The sequence below is a fragment of the Nesoenas mayeri genome, assembly GCF_963082525.1.
Source record: "Nesoenas mayeri genome assembly, chromosome: 2".
NCBI classification, from domain to species: Eukaryota; Metazoa; Chordata; class Aves; order Columbiformes; family Columbidae; genus Nesoenas; species Nesoenas mayeri.
In genome coordinates, this window is record NC_137543.1 from 125,769,372 (window position 1) to 125,787,490 (window position 18,119).

An 18,119-nucleotide genomic window follows, 5' to 3' on the forward strand; every position below is an offset into this window, starting at 1 on the left:
TTGAAAATGTGCATTCCTCATGCAAGCTGAAAGAGCAGCTTAAAGCAATCTGGTTACTTCATAACAGCTTTTTCAAGCAGATTTTTGGCTAAAATGGATAGTGCTTTCCTTACCTATGGACCTGTCCTGTTTCAGAGCTCTTCTGGCAAAGGCACTTGAAGAATCAAAGTCTCAGGGTGCAATAATTCAGCCCTCAAAAATTTTCACTCCATGAAGAAGAATTAACTTATTAAATATTGATTATTTTGCATTTTATATTTTATCCATGTTGATTTTAGGAAGGGTTTACCCAGGACTTTTACTACTAAGTACCTGCCATTTATAGTGTGTGGTAAAAATCAGGATTCTTAAGAAGATTAGTGTTGGACGTCTGACAACAAAGACAAAAATGACTTATTTCTCCTTATCTTTTATAGGTTTAGGTTATGACTTTTTTTCCCTCTTTTTTCTTTTTATTTTTGAGTCTAAGGCACTATACCATAAAGCTTGTAAAGCAGTTATGAAGTTCTTCAAATCTGAATTAACATTTCCCATCTACCTATCTTTTTCTCTTTTAAGTTTTTCACCTTTGTAGATCTAAGACTAGTATCTTGGGAAGCAGCTTTTTATTTGAGCTTTATTTATATCTGTCAGTGGGAGATGCTTGGAAAACATTGGGAGAATGCTGCTCTGTCATGCAGCAACTGGGAATTTATATTACAAAATGGTAAAAATAGTGCAAGGTTCAGTTCCTTCAGGTGCTGAATCCTCATTTCTGATTTTCCAAATCTTCTCATGTGAGGATATATTTCTATACATGTATAAATATATGTGTATATATATATGTAGATATGATTTGGGTTGGTTTTGGTTTATATCTTCCCTCATTATATTAAATGTAGCTTTATGTTTATGTTAATATGTACATTTATAATACCTAAAGACAACACAAGGCAGAAAAGGAGGAGAAGACAATTTAGGCTATACAAGGGTAGGAAGAAAGACATGCTCATATATTGGAAGAAAAGCTTGTGCCGTCATTTAAAATCTGCCTTTAAGCAGTTTTAACTTATATGACCAGCATTTGCCATGCAGATCTTTATTTCTCCTGACCCTGGCAACAGTATGGAGGTCAGATAGCCATCCAAGTGCAATGCCAAAGGCACAAACAAAAGTTTTTTTTTCTTCTCTGTCCATCTGTGGGTTTTTCCCTTATCCTATGCGTTTATAGGGCATATGACGACAAATTCTCTTGCATTACTTGCTATAGTTCAAGGTAATGGACCCAGGAATTTAACATAATCCTTCATATGCAATTAAACTGCCCATTTCACGATTCCTTGTCCAAAAAAACCAGCTAGTGGCTGGATATATTTGATCTGCTTTTATGTGGAGTGGCAGATGATAATTCTCTGCCATACCAGAACACAAGGAACAACATTTTGCCCTGGTTGGGTTTTTGCAGTATGTGGGCTGGCGTAGGCTGAGGCAGGTTAAAATCTTTTGATTTGGGGATAATCTTGTGTTATCTGTTTGGGGCTTGAATGTTCCCTTCTCATTTGAAAAATGTTAATGTAGACCCTCCTGAGAAATAAGCACTCCTAAGAGTTTGGCTTGTATTAAAAACTGATGCTCATGATTTCTCCGCAAACAAAAGCCACTGATAGTGGCCAGGACGAGGGAAACAAAGTTACTTTGTGCTTTATGAAAAGATCTCTCCCCGCTACCTGCCAAATCTTCAAGTTCTTTTCTGTTCTGCAACTTTTCACTATTCAAACTAAGTCTAGGGACAAAGACTCATAGCTTTTTTTTTAAATAAGGTGTGTTAGGGTTGCAGCACTGGAACATGCTACCCTGCTGGTGTCTAAGGGTATAAAGCAGAGGATTTATGGAATGGAAAATAGAGTAGAGCCTTAAAAGTTTGGCTTTAAAAAATGGAGACAGTAGTTTGACAGATTGTTCAGTAAATGTTCATTTTATTGAGAATTATAAAAAAGGTGCTTAATGCCTCTGTGCCATTAATATAATACATTAAAAGGTTACTGTCAAGATTAGCGTTTCAGCTCTGAAAATTGACTGTAGGGTTTATGGGCAGCACTGTTCATATTCTGCTGGAAGACGAGGTATCTTCTACTTACCACTTGACAAAACCATTATGTTGTTACAAGGCTTTATACTGAAAAACCTGATAAATAGTAAAACACAAATAAAATCTCATTTGAAAAGCAGGAGAATAGTTCCTGTCAGTCTTATAGCCAGATTTAGCAGATGCGGGCTTGAATGTAAAACAGTTGTGAAAATAGCCAGTGTCAAACTAGTACAAAATTAAACTTGTGGGGTGTTCTGTTTTCAGTGTCTGTTATTGTTGAAGAACTCCATTTCAAAAGCATGCATTCCTTCCTACAGAAAAAAAAATCAGATTCCTTAGTTGAAATTAATTAGCATTCAGAAACCAGATAGCATGTTTTTGGGTATTCATGAGATCTCTGTTTGAAAAAATGTTTTTAACTTGTAGAAATGTGTTGCAACACACAGATGGGAAGAAAAAGAAAAAAAAATCTCTTTAGCAAGCACTGTGTGTAAAAGGAATATTACATTTTGCACGCTCCTGATTACCCTGTGTAAACAGTTTTTGACATCTGTCTTTATAGTTTTCGAGGAGAGGAAGACTTTGTTAAAAGAACCATTTTTATACAGCAGTCACCATTTCAGTCTTGCTTTACCTGTATTATGAAAGCAGATGGTCTGCATGTCTTTTGAATATTTATAACTATCAAAAACAATCTCTTGCTATTCACCCTTAGGCTTATGAGATGTCAGGACTGTTCTGGTTGAAAAAAAAATCATCTTGGGTGTTTACAGAAAGAGGATTACATTAAGCTGAAATGACTATACATTTTCCAGTTTAATATTTGTCCATCAGCTGTTTAATCGTATTTAGATAATTGTGTAAATAAGTTGTTGCAGCCCTTGCCCCTTACACGAAGCAGGCTTGAAGCTTTAAACACCGATGAATGAGTTGCGAAAAAAGCTTGGATTTATTTTTTTCCTAGTTAAACAACCTGGAAGGCCCAAATAAGTTTTGGTTACAATGCTTATTTTGAGGGAAACGTTTCATTTGCAAAGGAATCCCTGATATCTAATTCAGCCAAGTTGTTTTAGGAAGCTGCAGTGTGTGTTACTCTCTGCTAAGTCTGTTAGTATGTATTTGTTCTGTGTAAATACTGCAGCCCAACTACCCCTTCATGAGGCATGAAAACAACCTCATTCTGCCCATATAAAAATAATTTTAAGGTTATTTGGGGAAGTTTTGGGACTGTGGGGGTTAAAAGCTTTTTTGACTGGAAGCTGAGCAATCACTGATAACAGATTTTGCTGTGGTTGGTTGATTTGGCAGAAAAGCATGAACAGTTTTGGTTTAGATGATTGAATTAACCTGATTAACATTGTTTTTGTTGTTTTGCAAAAAGGACAACAGTATACTTTTAGCGATTATCGAACAATACTTCACCTGATTGGAAAGCAGCATTAGAGGCAATGGCTCAGAAATGCCTCCTGTGTAGCACCTGCAGCAGTGGCTGCAGCGACCAGGTGGCACAAAAGTCTCAGGTCCTTCCTGGGTCTTGCAGGACACACCTTGCTGAAAGGTGTCCGGTGCTACTGTTTTATTGGGTTTTATTTGATGGGCATATGAAAAAAGTTCTGGTTGAGATTTATGATATTTCCCCAGGATGTTCCTTAACTTCTTTGGGAAATGATTGTGTCTGGCTTTCAAATCTCTGGTATTTAATCTTCCTGAGAGAATGGGATTTGATTCTGACTACACTGGGTGAACCTCAGCTGAACTTCAGAACCAATTCTACCCCTACCTCCACACGGTTGTTGGATGCCTAATTTTAATTAACTTATTTGGCTAAAAAAAGAGCGCTTGGGCTGCAGCAGATGGTATCATTCCAGAATAGTGGGATTTCTGTGAAGGTGGCACCATTTCAGATGAGATCTCCTGATTCTCAGAACAGGACTGCAAGTGATGTGGTTGGGGGTGGGGAGGGATGGAGAGAGTGCAAAGAGGGAAACTTTGGATCTTGAGGTCTCACAACTTACTTTCAAGGATAAACTTTGAGGAGATACATTAAGATTGCGGATCTGTGACCAGTTTTCGTGTTCTATCAATTTTCTTTGCGACATGTGAAAAAGAAGTCAGATCATGGGTGATGAATGTGATGCATTAGAATATTTGTATGATATATTTATATTCATCATTCTTATATGTAGAAGGCATCTGCCTGTGTGCCTCACAGATAAGGAATGCCTATGTACAGTATTACCTGAATATGATGTGCTTCAAATACAATAATTTTCATTTTGATTATTGATAAGTATAAGCCAAAACATGGGGAGCTCCTTATAGATAATGACCTGGGAAACAAGAATAACTTGAATATGCCTCCAGTCTAGATCGTGGATTTCTGAAGAGACCACTAACTCATAGGGTTAATCTGTACTTTTGAGCCCTAAGCATAGTGGGCATTTGTATGTGTAGGTTGCCATTAAAATATACAGGAATTATACAGGAATTTCTATAGCAAATTGCATCTTTCTGCACTGACGTGACTGCAGGTTTGATGACAACATAATGAATAAAGCATAGAAACAATGAAATTCAATGTTGTCAGGTTATTTTTCTGAGTTAACAAGGTAGTAATATTTTATCTGGCTTGTAAAATTTTGCCTTCAGTGAATTAGTAAATAAATCATTGTTTCTTCCTGATGAAGATTCTTAGAGTAGGTAATATCACTTGAATGTTTGCGTGAAGTGTTCTCAAAGAAAAAGCAAGATAATTTTCATTTTAAAATGTGTGTTAATGTCTCTGTGTTAGTTTTTTTTTATATCTACTTTGAAGCGCTAGAGTAAAATCTCAATATTAGCCATCAGAGCCTGAAATTCACATAGTGTCAAAGAAACTAAAATTCCTGGCAGTGTTATTTAAATAGACCAGTCCCCTATTTGCTTGTAAAATAAAGTAACTACATTAAATTTATTCCTGAAGAAGCAAGTGATGTCACAAACTGCCACATCATTGGCATATCTTCTTTGTAAAATGACGTGGAAGGGAGGACTAGGAAATCCTAGACAAACACCTTCATCAACAATAGGTAATTTGCTAAAATTATTATTAATGTACATGTTTTCGTACTTACTAAAGTTATTTAGGCAGGAGAAGACATCCGAAAGGGGCAAAGTAAAATGAGAGAAAACTGCCCTGGAGTCGGAATGACATCCGCAAAATATGCACAGGCTAATATGGGATGATGGCCCATTATATGTGCAGTTCCCCGTTTCACACGTGCAGACCTGCAGGTTTTGCATGTACAGTAACTGTGCATTCATATAATTTACCAGTTCAGATCCAAAGCACTTGTGAAATCACACCTTATGTATCACGTTCCCTTGTTTAAAATTGTTTAATCTGTAAAAGAACTTAACCAATAATTTCGGAAGTATTAGACATTAATGATACCACCATTATATTGGAAATTGAAATTGGGTTCAGCTGAGCTTGGTTCAGGTCATTCAGGCTACAGTTGCAGTAGTCTATTAAGAGTTCATTCTCCTTTTATACCACTGACAAAGGCTTCTAGCTAATTTCAGAAATGCCAGATGAATATCAAGGAATGGTAAGAATTTTGGTGATTCAGAGAAACATTAAAATAGCTGCCTGGTGAGTAGAGGGTATCCACATTTGTCATAAATAATACTGCCTCACTCTAGCAATTCTGAGCCTCCACAAATAGTATGTTACTGAGTAATACGTTAGAATATGGTTATAATGAACTTCACTAAGATCAATAATCAAGGTACTTTTACTCAGAAGCTGAACTAGCCTTATAAAAGAAGACTTATAGTAATATTTATTGCATTTTTATTCCAAACTCTTTCTTCTAGTGGTTATAGCAGTTTGTGTAACAAAGGGTTGATGCTCTACATCGATTTTATGACAGCACAAATACAGCTAAGTGTTACATGCTGAATAGCAAAGAAACGTAATAATCAAGGCTTTGTCTTCTTCACCGTCGTTATTTTCTTAGTACACTGGACAATTCCTGTAGCTAAGCTAAAAGTAACTACTTTCCACATAGAAATCTAAAGGGTGGCAAAGTTCAGTCTATTGAAATTACATTTGCAAATTCTGTTGTTCATACTTCATATACTGAGTAGAATTTTCAAGTTGGAGCATTATCTCATTTTGCAAGGCTTAGTCTTAATTGATTTTGTAAAGGAATGTACTGGAACTGAAAATTTTATGCATTGTAAATTCCCCTATTTAAAAATTGGTCAAAACCGAGCAGAAGGTAAACTTCTCACTGTAGCTATCCGGTATCTTGAGAACCTTTGAGAAAAAAATATCTGTATCGTCCTTTAGTCTATTTTACAGCGAATATTCAGTTACAGAATTAGGCATGACAATGAGAGCTTTTCTTAAGCCTGTTTCTGCAAATCACTTAAAATACTCTGTTTAGGAAAAGCAAGTCTAGGTTTGTTTTGCGCTGTTACATAAAAATTCTGTTTTACTATAAACCACCTTATTTTATCCTACTAGTAGGTCATTCAGATAAACTTTCATCCTATGATTTTCTGGGGTCTGCCCTGTGATAAGTGGCACAAAGGGAGTGGGCAGGGATAACTTGGGGCATTGCTTGCATTTCTAGAGTCAGTGTAGGGTTTGGATACCTGTAAACTTGTGTGGGTGCATGAAGGGTGAATCAAATTTAAAAGCAGAAGTAGTACAAATAACATGCACTTTCAAGATCAGCATCGTCCATCCAGAGCACATCCCGTTACCTGATGTTTCTTGATCAATAACTTTGTTCTTCCCATAGTACACCTGCTTTTTCTGCTCCTGTTTACAATATACCTTGGTTTATTTTAATGCTCAATTAATGAGTTTTTTAAAAGGCTTTGGACGTTAGGATTGAAAATGCAATATGGTTCTCAAACTCTAAAAATATAATGGTTTCAACATTTGAAATAATTTGTGCTTTGACTTGTACTGCTCTGTATTACAGATTTTTTTTTTTCTTCTCCCCTTTTCATACAGAGTATGATTTCTTCCATTGTGAACAGCACTTACTATGCAAATGTCTCAGCAGCAAAATGTCAGGAATTTGGAAGGTGGTATAAACATTTCAAGAAGGCAAAAGATATGATGGGTAAGCAAAAAAAAAAATTGCTGTGATGGTGGATACATACCATTATGTGTCATGTTGAGGTCTGTCATAGTCATATAAGAAGCCAGGTCCCTTCACGATAAGTTTAGGATGCTTTTGATGAGTAGATGTAGAAAGTACATATATAGTGAAAGAATTCATTTAAATAAATATTTGCTGTTGAAACAGCCAAACTGACTTGGGTTTCCAGAGATGTAAAGCTGTCATTCTGTAAATCTGATCTTCTACCATCCAGAATAATTGTTTAAAAAACCTGTTTCTGGAACTGTGATGGACTGATTTTTTTCATGTGTGTGTTTTTTTCTCGCTCTGGCTAATGTATATTTAAAGAAACAGGCTTCTATAACTATCATTGCCTTCCAACAAGAATGCTGTGATTTTAGAAATTCACATCTTTCTCTAACTTTGGGACAGTGATTTCAATTCATTTTAACAAATAGTTATTATGACAATTGTTTTCTTGTTGTAGGAAATATGAATAAATTAACAGAGAAAAAAATCCATCAGTGGGACATAATTATTCAGTAATACCTTCATCTTTCTGTTATGTCCCTTTTTAAAACTATTTCTTAAACCTGTTAACATAATTTTGAACACTGTATGTCAGAAAATTTCTATGTAGGTTTCAACAGAATGAAGAAATGGGGCCTCAATTTGGACTGAATTTTGAGCTTGACTTAGCTTTCTGTATTTGAAGCAAATAATTCATCTACCAAAACAGGTTCTTTGCCTTTTATAGCTTAAGGCTGTAATGAAGACAATGCATCACTTTTGTGATAATTGCTTGAATTACTGTTCCAAGTGAATGCCCCGCTTGGGTTAATCTCTACTTTCCACTAGTGAAATAAGGCGACTTCTTTCCTTTATCTGTGTCGTACCTTCTGTACAACACCAAACCCTTCTTCTGAGACCACCAAAGTCGGTGGCGAGGCTTCACTTGGTTTCAGATGGTCCCTGTGCAGAGCACCTGCCTGGGGGGTGACCTTTCCGCAGCATCCTCTCCCACCTGCATTGCTTTGGCGCTCCTGCTTTGGGCTAGCCCTGCAAAATTTGACTTACGTGACCTGCAAAGACAGGTTCACCATCCATTTTTCAGGGACCATGAAGCCAGTGCATAGGAAATATGCGTGTGCTTGTATATTCCTGTGTAACCTAATGCTGGAAGAAGAGGCAGCACTGTCCCTAAAGCCACATGGGTGAGGAGCACTGGGTGCTCTGTTGGGGGACTGATCCACACTATGGGTTCCAGGCTGCTCTGCAGAACAGTGCAATGTTTTGTTTTGTTTTGTTTTGTTTTCTAATTTTCTGCCCATGATAGGACAGAGGAGAAAGGCAGGGCTGCAGGTGGGGATCCAGGTGCTGATTTCTTCTTCCAGCTCTCATCCCTGTGGAAGAAAGGGTGGTCTTGCACTGAATGACTGTTAGTGAAGATCATAATTACTATGAAAAACTCATATGCTGCCTTTTTTTTAAAAAAAATATGTTTTACTAATATAAGGAAAAAATTGCTGCACCACTTATGAAGATACTAGAGTTTTGGTTTTCAGATAAAGCATATTTTCTTAAAGCTATTTCCAGACCAGCATTGCTAAAGCTCTAGAACTGAGATTGTTTAAAATGAAAGAGTGATATACATTGATAAAAAGGAGACTCCTTTACTTCAGCCTAGGGTTATTTTATATTGTCTCATCATGCACAAGAGGGGAGCTGGAAGCACTCTTGTAGTTTAAAAAACTGTGTTGTTAATTAAAAAGGAGGGTGTGTCAAGGCAGATGAGTTAACATAAGAAAAAAATCAACCATGTTGCAAGTCACTGAAAAAAAACATGCATACATGGTTGCAAGATAAAGCAGCCCATCTGTGTAATTTACATAAATTATACTAGTTCCTAGCAGTCCTGTACAATTGATGCAGCATCTAGAAATTAGCAGAGCATGGGGAGGTCCACACCCCACCCTACTAGTTACAGATTTCCAGTGGCTGGGAACTGCAGATGTTGTAGTGGGGACACCAGGAGAGGAACAAAACCAGTCACTGGGCGATTCTCTCTGTTTGGGGCGTGCTTTCCTGTAATAGCCCTCCTTGCCGTTTGCGCAGATGCATTTACTGTTTCACTTGCATCTTCTGCAGTGCATGGAGTGGTTTCCCTTCTCTCGCTTTTGTCCCCTCTCATGTTGCCAACTGCCTTGTCAGAAGCCCCCTGCATCCATCACTGCAGGGATGCGTTCTGCAGCCTCATGCTCGTGGTTCAGTTGCATTGTGCTTTTGCAAAATTCTCAGGAAGTTCGTCGTATGTGATTTCCAGCACATAGGTTTGCCTCTGATGTTCTACTGGTTCCTCTAATGGCCCAGTGATGATCATGGGCAATTTGCTGGATTTTTTTTTTTGGAAAAATATCCACTACACCATTATTCGTAGTTAAATTTTGAAGGCAAATAGCTGCAATAGGGATGTTATGGGCCTGCTGATCTAAGCTGGAGAGTACAGTAAGCTTAAACCTGAACACGGCATTTCATATTTATTTTTATTAGCTCATCTTACAGGGAGCACAAAGTTTGTGATTTTCAGTCTTAATATTGGCTTTTTCAATGTTTCTTTTCCACCATAGTTGAGATGGATAGCCTTTCTGAACTGTCCCAGCAAGGTGCCAACCATGTCAACTTCGGTCAGCAGCCGGTCCCAGGGAACACAGCCGAACAGCCTCCATCCCCTGTTCAGCTTTCTCATGGTAGTCAACCATCAGTTCGGACCCCGCTTCCAAACCTGCACCCTGGACTTGTATCTACTCCCATTAGCCCTCAGCTGGTAAATCAGCAGCTGGTAATGGCCCAGTTGCTGAACCAGCAGTATGCAGTGAACAGACTTCTAGCCCAGCAGTCCTTAAACCAACAGTACTTGAACCACCCTCCTCCTGTCAGTAGATCCATGAACAAGCCGTTGGAGCAGCAGGTCTCTACAAACACAGAGGTGTCTTCCGAAATCTACCAGTGGGTCCGTGATGAACTGAAACGAGCAGGAATCTCACAGGCAGTATTTGCACGTGTGGCTTTTAACCGAACTCAGGTCAGTCCTTTTTTTCTTTTTTTTTTTTAAACTTGAGTCTCTTCTTTTTCTCTCTCTTTAGTAAATATCACCTTTTAAGTCTGTCTTCTCATTTCTGCCTGTAACTTAGCTCCTATGAAGGAACCATGCTTCCTTGCAGGACCAGAGTCCATGTTGATACAGTACAGAAACCTTCAGTGATTGGTTTGTGGCAATACCCACTTTCTTTCAGACACTTTGATTCCTCTCCAGTTGTGATGCTTTATGATTATCTTAATCTTCCCTGGGAAAGACATGAGCAGCTCTACACAGAACCATTCACAAGGTCCCTCAACAGATTGCCTTTTGCGTTGTGAAGGTATAACCTGTACTGACCACACGCATGTACTGAACAACCTGTTTTATTTCACAGGTATACTTGAGAATGATATTTTTTATTCATGTTTGCATTTATTTGTAATATTTTCTAGTTAAGGCCTTAACAACATCTTTTCAGGCTTCCAAAAAGATTTAAAAATAAAAGCTTTATTTTTAGGCCATCTACTATTTTCATGTATTTCTGTAGCTTGTGGCAAAAACATTAGTTGCTGAGATTGCTAATGTCCACATCGGAACATATACTTCAGCTCTTCAATGCAGAAAAAAATCTAGCCTTAGCAAAGCTGATAAGTAACACTAAAATGTGTTATTTTTTACACCTATTTTCGAAGCTAACCCTGTTATAATTTATTCTGCTCTATGAATTTAACTTAATGCCATGTTGCATGGAATTTAATCAAGCAGAAATTATGGAGGAAATGTCAGTATATCCAATGCAAATAATAAGATCTCAAAATTTTAGAAGTCTGTTTTAACAGAAAATAAACCAAGATTTTTTTTTTTTTTTAATGAAATATTTTTAAAAAGATATAGGTAAATTTGCTTTGGATTCCACATTTTTAAACTTAAGCAACAAATAATTGTCCATTGTAGAATACAGTTAAAAAAAAATCATTATGTGGGCTTCTCTCAAAATGTTGATGTTTCTCCCTGCATAGTTTAAAGAATAAAAATTCCAGGTCAAATGCACTGTTACCAGGTTTGAATCAGCATATCATTTGTAATTGTTCTGTATTGTTATCACCTTAAAAATTTTACATCCCCCTTTAACTAAAAGAAAGTAGAGCTCTGTGTGTGTCTTTCCTCCTAACAGCAGAGGAGGTTTTCAAGATCTGGGTCTCTCATACCAGATTTCATGGGATACTTGAACTCATGCAAGTATTACTTTCCTAAGTTAGATTCAGGCAGTGTCAGTTGTTATATTTACAAATAAGTGACATAGAGTTTCATTTAATACAATGCTTAATATTTTAACTATTGATGCTATCAGGTATTGAAAAAACGTAATAGTAGCTTCAAGTTACCATGGTTTGCAGTTGCCATCTTACCTGGGAAAAAAGCCAAGTAAATAGTTTATTAGATACTTCTGAGAAAGCCTTACCTAAAAGCAGTTTATTTTCTCACAGCTTCCTCCCTGCTCCAAAGTTGTTTGTTCATGTTTTTGTCAACTGGTTTTGCATGCGGCATTTGGTCTCTACCGTTTGTGCATGAACAGTATTTGTTGCCTGAAATACAAGGATGGTAGGTTCTGACCGAACACTGAATTTATATGACAAAATGTAAGAAGATGCTCTTAGATGTGATGAATGCAACTGTAGAACCAGATTTCTGGTGTAAATACTGATTCCTGATTACTATATATTTTTCTCACTGCAAATGTTATTAAATATTTGTTTGAAGTTAAATTCTTCCACAGATGTTGTGGTTAACCAGCTTGGTAAAATATGTTCAAAGTGACCCAAAACTGGGAGGAAACCCCAAAATGAACGTTGAAAACAAATACCGTTGAAAATATATGAAATATATGTAATATTTTTTGGCAATTTTCAACCAAATCTACTCGAAGAACACAGAGTAGTATCCCTGTATCCTAAAATTATGTTAGCTAGTCAAATTAGTATTTGCAGTTAGCTACCTAAGATTTTGCGGTACTTGTTATGTATTGTGGCAAACGTAGGGAACAGAAAGGAAAAATACTGGGAGCCTAGGCAATATTAGCTTCAGTGTTGCCAAGAAATAGCTCAGCATATTTTTAATATGAAAAGGAGCCCCATTGAAATCCAGAGAAGTTTGTTGTAAGCACATTCACCTTAGCAAAACTGAAAACTGCTAATTGTACCCACAGTAACAGCTGATGTCCAAGTATAAATACAGATAGAGATACCAGTGATTCTTATAAGAAAGCACTTGAATTTATTTTACTACTTGTACTTCAAAATTTATCTCAGGTTATTCAAGGATACATCACATTTAACAAAAATCAGGGCAGCACTTTAATAGCTGATGATATTTTGATGTTATTTTCTAATATTAATATAATATCTTTTGTCTTTTTTTTTTTTTTTTTGGCTAGAGCAAGTGGAAATGCCTGTTTAAATTCATCTGCTGTTTTCTGAGATAAGAAGCTAACTCAGGCTTACCACTGACATTTTTTAAACTGTCATAAGCATATTTGAGCTGTGTCCAGGGACCGTATCATGCCATCAGTTTCTGAAGGCAAAAGATCTCACTGAAATTGGTTAGGAGTTCTGTGTAAAAAAAAAAAAAAAAAAAAAAAAAAGAAACAAACCCTGATGTCAAGATACCATCTCAGATGGGGGGAGAGATTTGCTTTCAGCATAAAAGTGAAGGAAGGAAGTGAACTATAAACTAAGAGTAATTTAGCTTCATATTTTGGCAATAAAAATGCACTTTGGTGGAATTGCTGAAGATGTTGGCAGGTCTTGTTTTACAGACTTGTGCTCCGCAGTATGAATGCAGAATTTGGTGGCATTTTTGGGTGCGATTGGGAGATTGTATGAGTTTGGTGTGGTAACTCAACACTTGACCCTAATTTTTGAGAAATTTTGATTTTGGGGTAAAACTGTTGACTAGAAATACTTCCACTTTTCTTGGCTCAAAGGAAAAATCTGGTAAAATTCTGAAAACTAAAGTGTCTTTTCTTTAAATTCTCATCTATTTATAAGGTAGAAGAAACCCTCAGCCACACCTAAGAAAATTGAAAGAGGGTTCTTAATCTTTTCTTGGATAGCTTCCCCCCTACCCTTAACTTCAAAATGGTAGTTTCAAAAATATGTAGTTCTCAGGAAGATGCCTTGCAAAGTTTCATCAAAGAGGAGTCCAAAAAGCTATAACTTGAATGAAAATTAGTATCTATATGTCCACAATAGAACAATTGTTGTAGGCAGCAGAAGTGGTTCTGAAGGGTGGAGCACATCTCCTCATGAGAAACTGCACAATGGTCCTTCTAAGGAAGCCTTCAGATCTCAGTGGGGTCTGAAGCTGCATTTGTCCTTCAGCAGTGGCAATTCCAGCTCACTGGCTGTGAAGAAACAGATGGAATGCTGCTAGTGCCTCTTCGTAGTGCATGGTAGAAAGGTTTGTTGAGTCAGGCCTTGTGCTACCAGACCTGAGTTTCGCCTCAAGCATGGCTACCAAATGTGTCTACTGATCTTTCTGTTTGCTAGGGTAATTTTGGTAAATTGAGCTGCTTTTGTTCCAGTCGCCATTTGACCAAATTAATAAACACAGTATTTTTTCCAGCCGATGTCAGTGCACCATGCAGACACCTCTGCTCTCTTAAAAGGGCAAGTTAATTTTTTTTCCTGCACTTTGCTGGCTGGAGAATGGCATTTACGATGAGCTCTCTAGCCCTGGTGGCAGGAAGCAGCTGTGGGGTGATAGCACTGATGTGTTGGAGAAGCCCCCCAAAGCATGGTGCCCTACACCAGCCTCTGCCCCAGCCTTCTGTCAGCAGAGCGGCTCATCTGCCTCTGCAAATTTGCACTTAAACTGTGAGTATCTCTGCTCCGTTTTGTTCTTTTTGGCGTTTGTTCTGCTGAACCACCTTCGGAGCCCTAAACAAACAAACTCCTCCACTGTTTCTGTCATGTGTTTGTAAATGTAAACATGAGTCAGGGAACGGAAAGCTTGGGTTCCCACAATCAGGTCTGACATTTGACTTGAAGGTGTAGCTGAACCTGGTGCATGGCAGGGTGACGTGCACGTACCGCGCGAGCGAGGAATTGCGTTAGTCATGGTTGTGGTTGGAACTGTGGCTCCTTGGGGCTGTCAGTCTCTGTGTTCGCTTTCAACCCCAACATTGACTGCGTGAACTCGGGTGCTCCTGCACAGAGGTGACCTCTCGGCTCCACCTTCGCGGAAGGAGGGGAAGTGCTTTTTGCTGCTTTTTCCATATCTGACGATTGTAATTTTCCTTCTTCCCAACAGTGGTGGTCTTTCACTTCAAGGTTTTGGAGTACTTCTCAGTGTTTCTGCCAGATACCTTTTCTCTCCCCTGCTTTCTACTTCACCTCCATACTTGTTTAAAATATTAGCTGCCAGGATACATTGCCTTTCATTCATGTGTAATGCCTTTTCTCATACATGAAAACTTCTGTGTATTTAGGACTGTGCTCATGCTAATTCTGGGCAATTGCTGTTTTGAGAGAGAACGCTTAGATGCAGTAAACGGCTCCATGTAATTTAAAAAAAAAAAAATCTAAGTTTACACAAACCACCTTCTCAGCCACTTTTTTTTTTTTCTTCCACTTTGTCTTTGGCACACTTTATTTTCCAGTAAAATGAAAAATGAAGATGGATTATTCAAAATTGATAACAGTAATGGACCATCATGTAATGTTTTATTGAATTTGAGTTCTGTAAATTATGTGGTAGAGAGAAATTTGCCTGCTTAAGTATAACAGAAATTGCCACTGTATTCATATAATTCTTCGTAGTGTAATTTAAGAAAAAGCACACTATCCATATCACTATTGAATAAAAGGTAAAAAGGTGCTATTACACTATCATGACAGCTCTCCTCTTGCTACTAAGCGACATAGATAAATGTGTCTGCTTATAACTTGCCTGGCAGGGATCCAGGCTTGTGTGTGGGGCTTGCAAATAATCTTCTGCCTGGACATGGGATGGGAACACCCTGCAATGGAGAGGAATAGCGTTCAGGGATGTTCTGTATGTTTTGGGGAGGTTTGGGCAAATTGCATTTTTCTTCTGGGAGCTTTGAAGTTCTATCAAGCTGATAAAATCTATTTCAATCAGTGATTACGTTCAAAGAGGAGACAAACTGGGGGCCAGACAGGCAGTGTTTTTGTTCATATTGGCAGACACTTTCATTTATCTCCATTTTTAAAGAATTCATAATTGGTTTTTGAAAGCCTTGATAATATTTATTGAACATTTTTGTGCAATTAGGAATAAATTATACTTGTGATGACATGTAAACTTTTTTTTCAGTAGGACCTGGTAACATTTTAAGAAAATACATTTTCAGTGCAAAAAGAATACAAGTGAGAAACAGTGAGGAGAACTCTGATCCTAACAGTGTTTATTATATATAATCTCAATGCAAAAGAGCATTTAGCTTTTATGCAACCTGAGGTACAATATCAGGACATCACACCAACACTTGTGTCTTGGCAAACCAGTTCAAGCCTGGTAAAACAAACAATAAATCTCTGCACGTCAGCTTGGGGCAGGATGTGAGAGCTGATATTTTCTTTCTAGGATTTTCCCATTTTACATCTTGTCAAACAATCTTTAGCTGAAGTTTTGTGCTCAGAAAATTGAAGCAGTAGCAATGAAGTAATATTTGAAACAGGCAAAGCAGGTAGGCAAGCTTTGCCTGCACCTGGTACTACACCTTATTTTTTAATGTTATTTCCTCACATATTTTGACCTCTAGGCTCAAAGCTCCTAGAAGCAAACACCTCCTCCATGTCTTCTCCTCACTCTCTCATCTTCCCTCCTCTGCTCTGCTCCCAGCTCATGCAAAGAGTCATGGCAGTGATGAGGGAAGGAGAGGGGAATTAATACTTAATGGCATTTCTAATCACTAAGAGGTGTCCTGCAGCAATGGTTGTACTGACAAACGCAGGAAAAATACAAAAAACAATTTTCTTTGTTTACTAATTTCACTGACAGGGGGAAAGTTACACAAGAAAAACAGCCTTTTCTGCTTTTTTTAGCTGCCCACTATGTGGCAAAGGCTTGTACAAGCAAACATTTTCTATTATGGGCTAAAGTATTTTTCAAGGACATTTCCTGTGGCTAACAGTGGGCTGTCTGTTAGTAAGGAGTCTCCTCTCCTGCCAGTGATCACTCCACTCGAGTTTAGGGTTTTTTTTCTTTTTAATCCTGGTGGGGTTGTTTTCAGCACAGTAGCAGTCAGAAATCACATGTGTTTACGCCTCCGTCATACATCCTGTGCTCTGCAGACAGCTTTGCCGTGTCTCCAGTGGCACAAAATCATTTTTTGCCTCCCTTAGAGGATGGGTCGTGTAACCATATCACTGACGAACAATAGTAACTGTGAGTTTGAGAACTTAGAAGTCGAAAACAATGTTAGGCGATAATTTAATTTTCGTATTTGCTCATAAGTAAATTTATTATTAGACTTATCGTTAAGAAAAAAAATCAAAACTTATACTCCTCTCAAATGCCACTTTTGTTTGTAACTCATTTGTTTACCTTCTGAGTAGTTTCTACCTGGATACCAGAAAATAGGAGGGATGAAGAATAGTGGTAAGAAAGTATCCTTCAGGATTATCATTATTTTTTAATCCTCCTCCAAGTTACTTTCCTGCTTAGTGCTGGAGAGACTCTTTATGTTTTCCATCCCATTCCCTCTTATGTGTGCAAGCACAGAAAGGGACAGGAGAATCGCACTGGCCCCAGTGTAGTGGTAGCATCTCCATCCCCATTGCCTCTGGATGGAGGGGCAATGGGGCATATGCACAGCTCAGAGCTGTCCTGGGTGATCTCCGACCCTGGCTAAGCACAGCTGAGAGCAGCAGCTTTGCAGCAGAACCTTTGTAAGGGGCTTTTGCCTGGTAGGATCAGACCTTAGAGAGAGGTGACAACTACCATAGGTGCTGTGAGCATCAGACTTCCCTACAGAGGAGGCTTGGGCCATAGCTTTCTGTTGCAATCTCTTAGGAATGGGTATCTACAGTCAGGATTGACTCTCTTAGTTCCTTTTAGCTTTTTTATTACCTGCCTCCTTCCCTCCATTCACCCCTCCATTACCCCAGTTAACTTAAAACAATTCTTCAGGAAAAGAAACATTGGGTTGTGTTATTCCTTTAAAATCACAACCATGTTCCCTTGTCCTGCTAGCAATAAAACCCTCCTATACCAACCCTGTCCTTGTCCCAGCATGGCAACAGTAGTTATTCTAAAAAGAAGTTTACATTTGCTTTTGCAAAAGTTAATTTTCATGTCACCACCTTGTTGCTTCACGACAGTGGAGTATTTTGTAGCCTGGCATATTTGAAAGGACAATTTGGCAGGGGGCAGATTTCAAGAACCTGTTGGCATTAAAGTTCTAGTTGCACTCACAGGTTCATAAATATTTTATCTTTTAATTAGGTGTCCCAGACTGCCTGGCCTGCTCTATTGCTGAGAATCAAGATGAAATGATTACATAGGAAACCTGGTGTGGTCTGTATAAGCTACTGGCAGCACCCTATGGTCTGCAGCCTGCTCATCTTCAGCTCACTGCTACAGATGCCCTGTTTGCTGTTTTCCTGTCATGCCCCAGTGCTTGCTTTTGTCTGTTGTTGCTGGACTCTGGTCAAAGGACAGCAACGGCAAGTGGACTTAGGAAATTGAACCTGCACAGCAGGTGCCCAAATAAATAGCCCAGGTGATGGACTAGGTGGGGATTAGGGTTGTCCTGGTGAGGGAACAAGGGGGAGCATCCAATAGCGAGTTTCCTCGTTCGTTGTTAAACTCCAATATACAACTC

At 38.3% G+C, this 18,119-nt stretch overlaps 1 protein-coding gene across 5 annotated transcripts in view; it reads left to right on the top strand.

Moving 5' to 3' along the window:
- Positions 1 to 18,119, top strand: part of SATB1 (SATB homeobox 1) — a gene marked incomplete at its 5' end in the record, with an annotated part of 70,281 nt that overhangs the window by 16,874 nt on the left and 35,288 nt on the right. For all 5 annotated transcript variants that reach the window (XM_080340559.1, XM_080340560.1, XM_080340561.1 and 2 more), the window contains 2 exons: positions 7,080 to 7,191; positions 9,819 to 10,273. In XM_080340559.1, the coding sequence (XP_080196685.1) occupies positions 7,080 to 7,191; positions 9,819 to 10,273 (567 nt within the window). The remainder of the gene's footprint in view (positions 1 to 7,079; positions 7,192 to 9,818; positions 10,274 to 18,119) is intronic.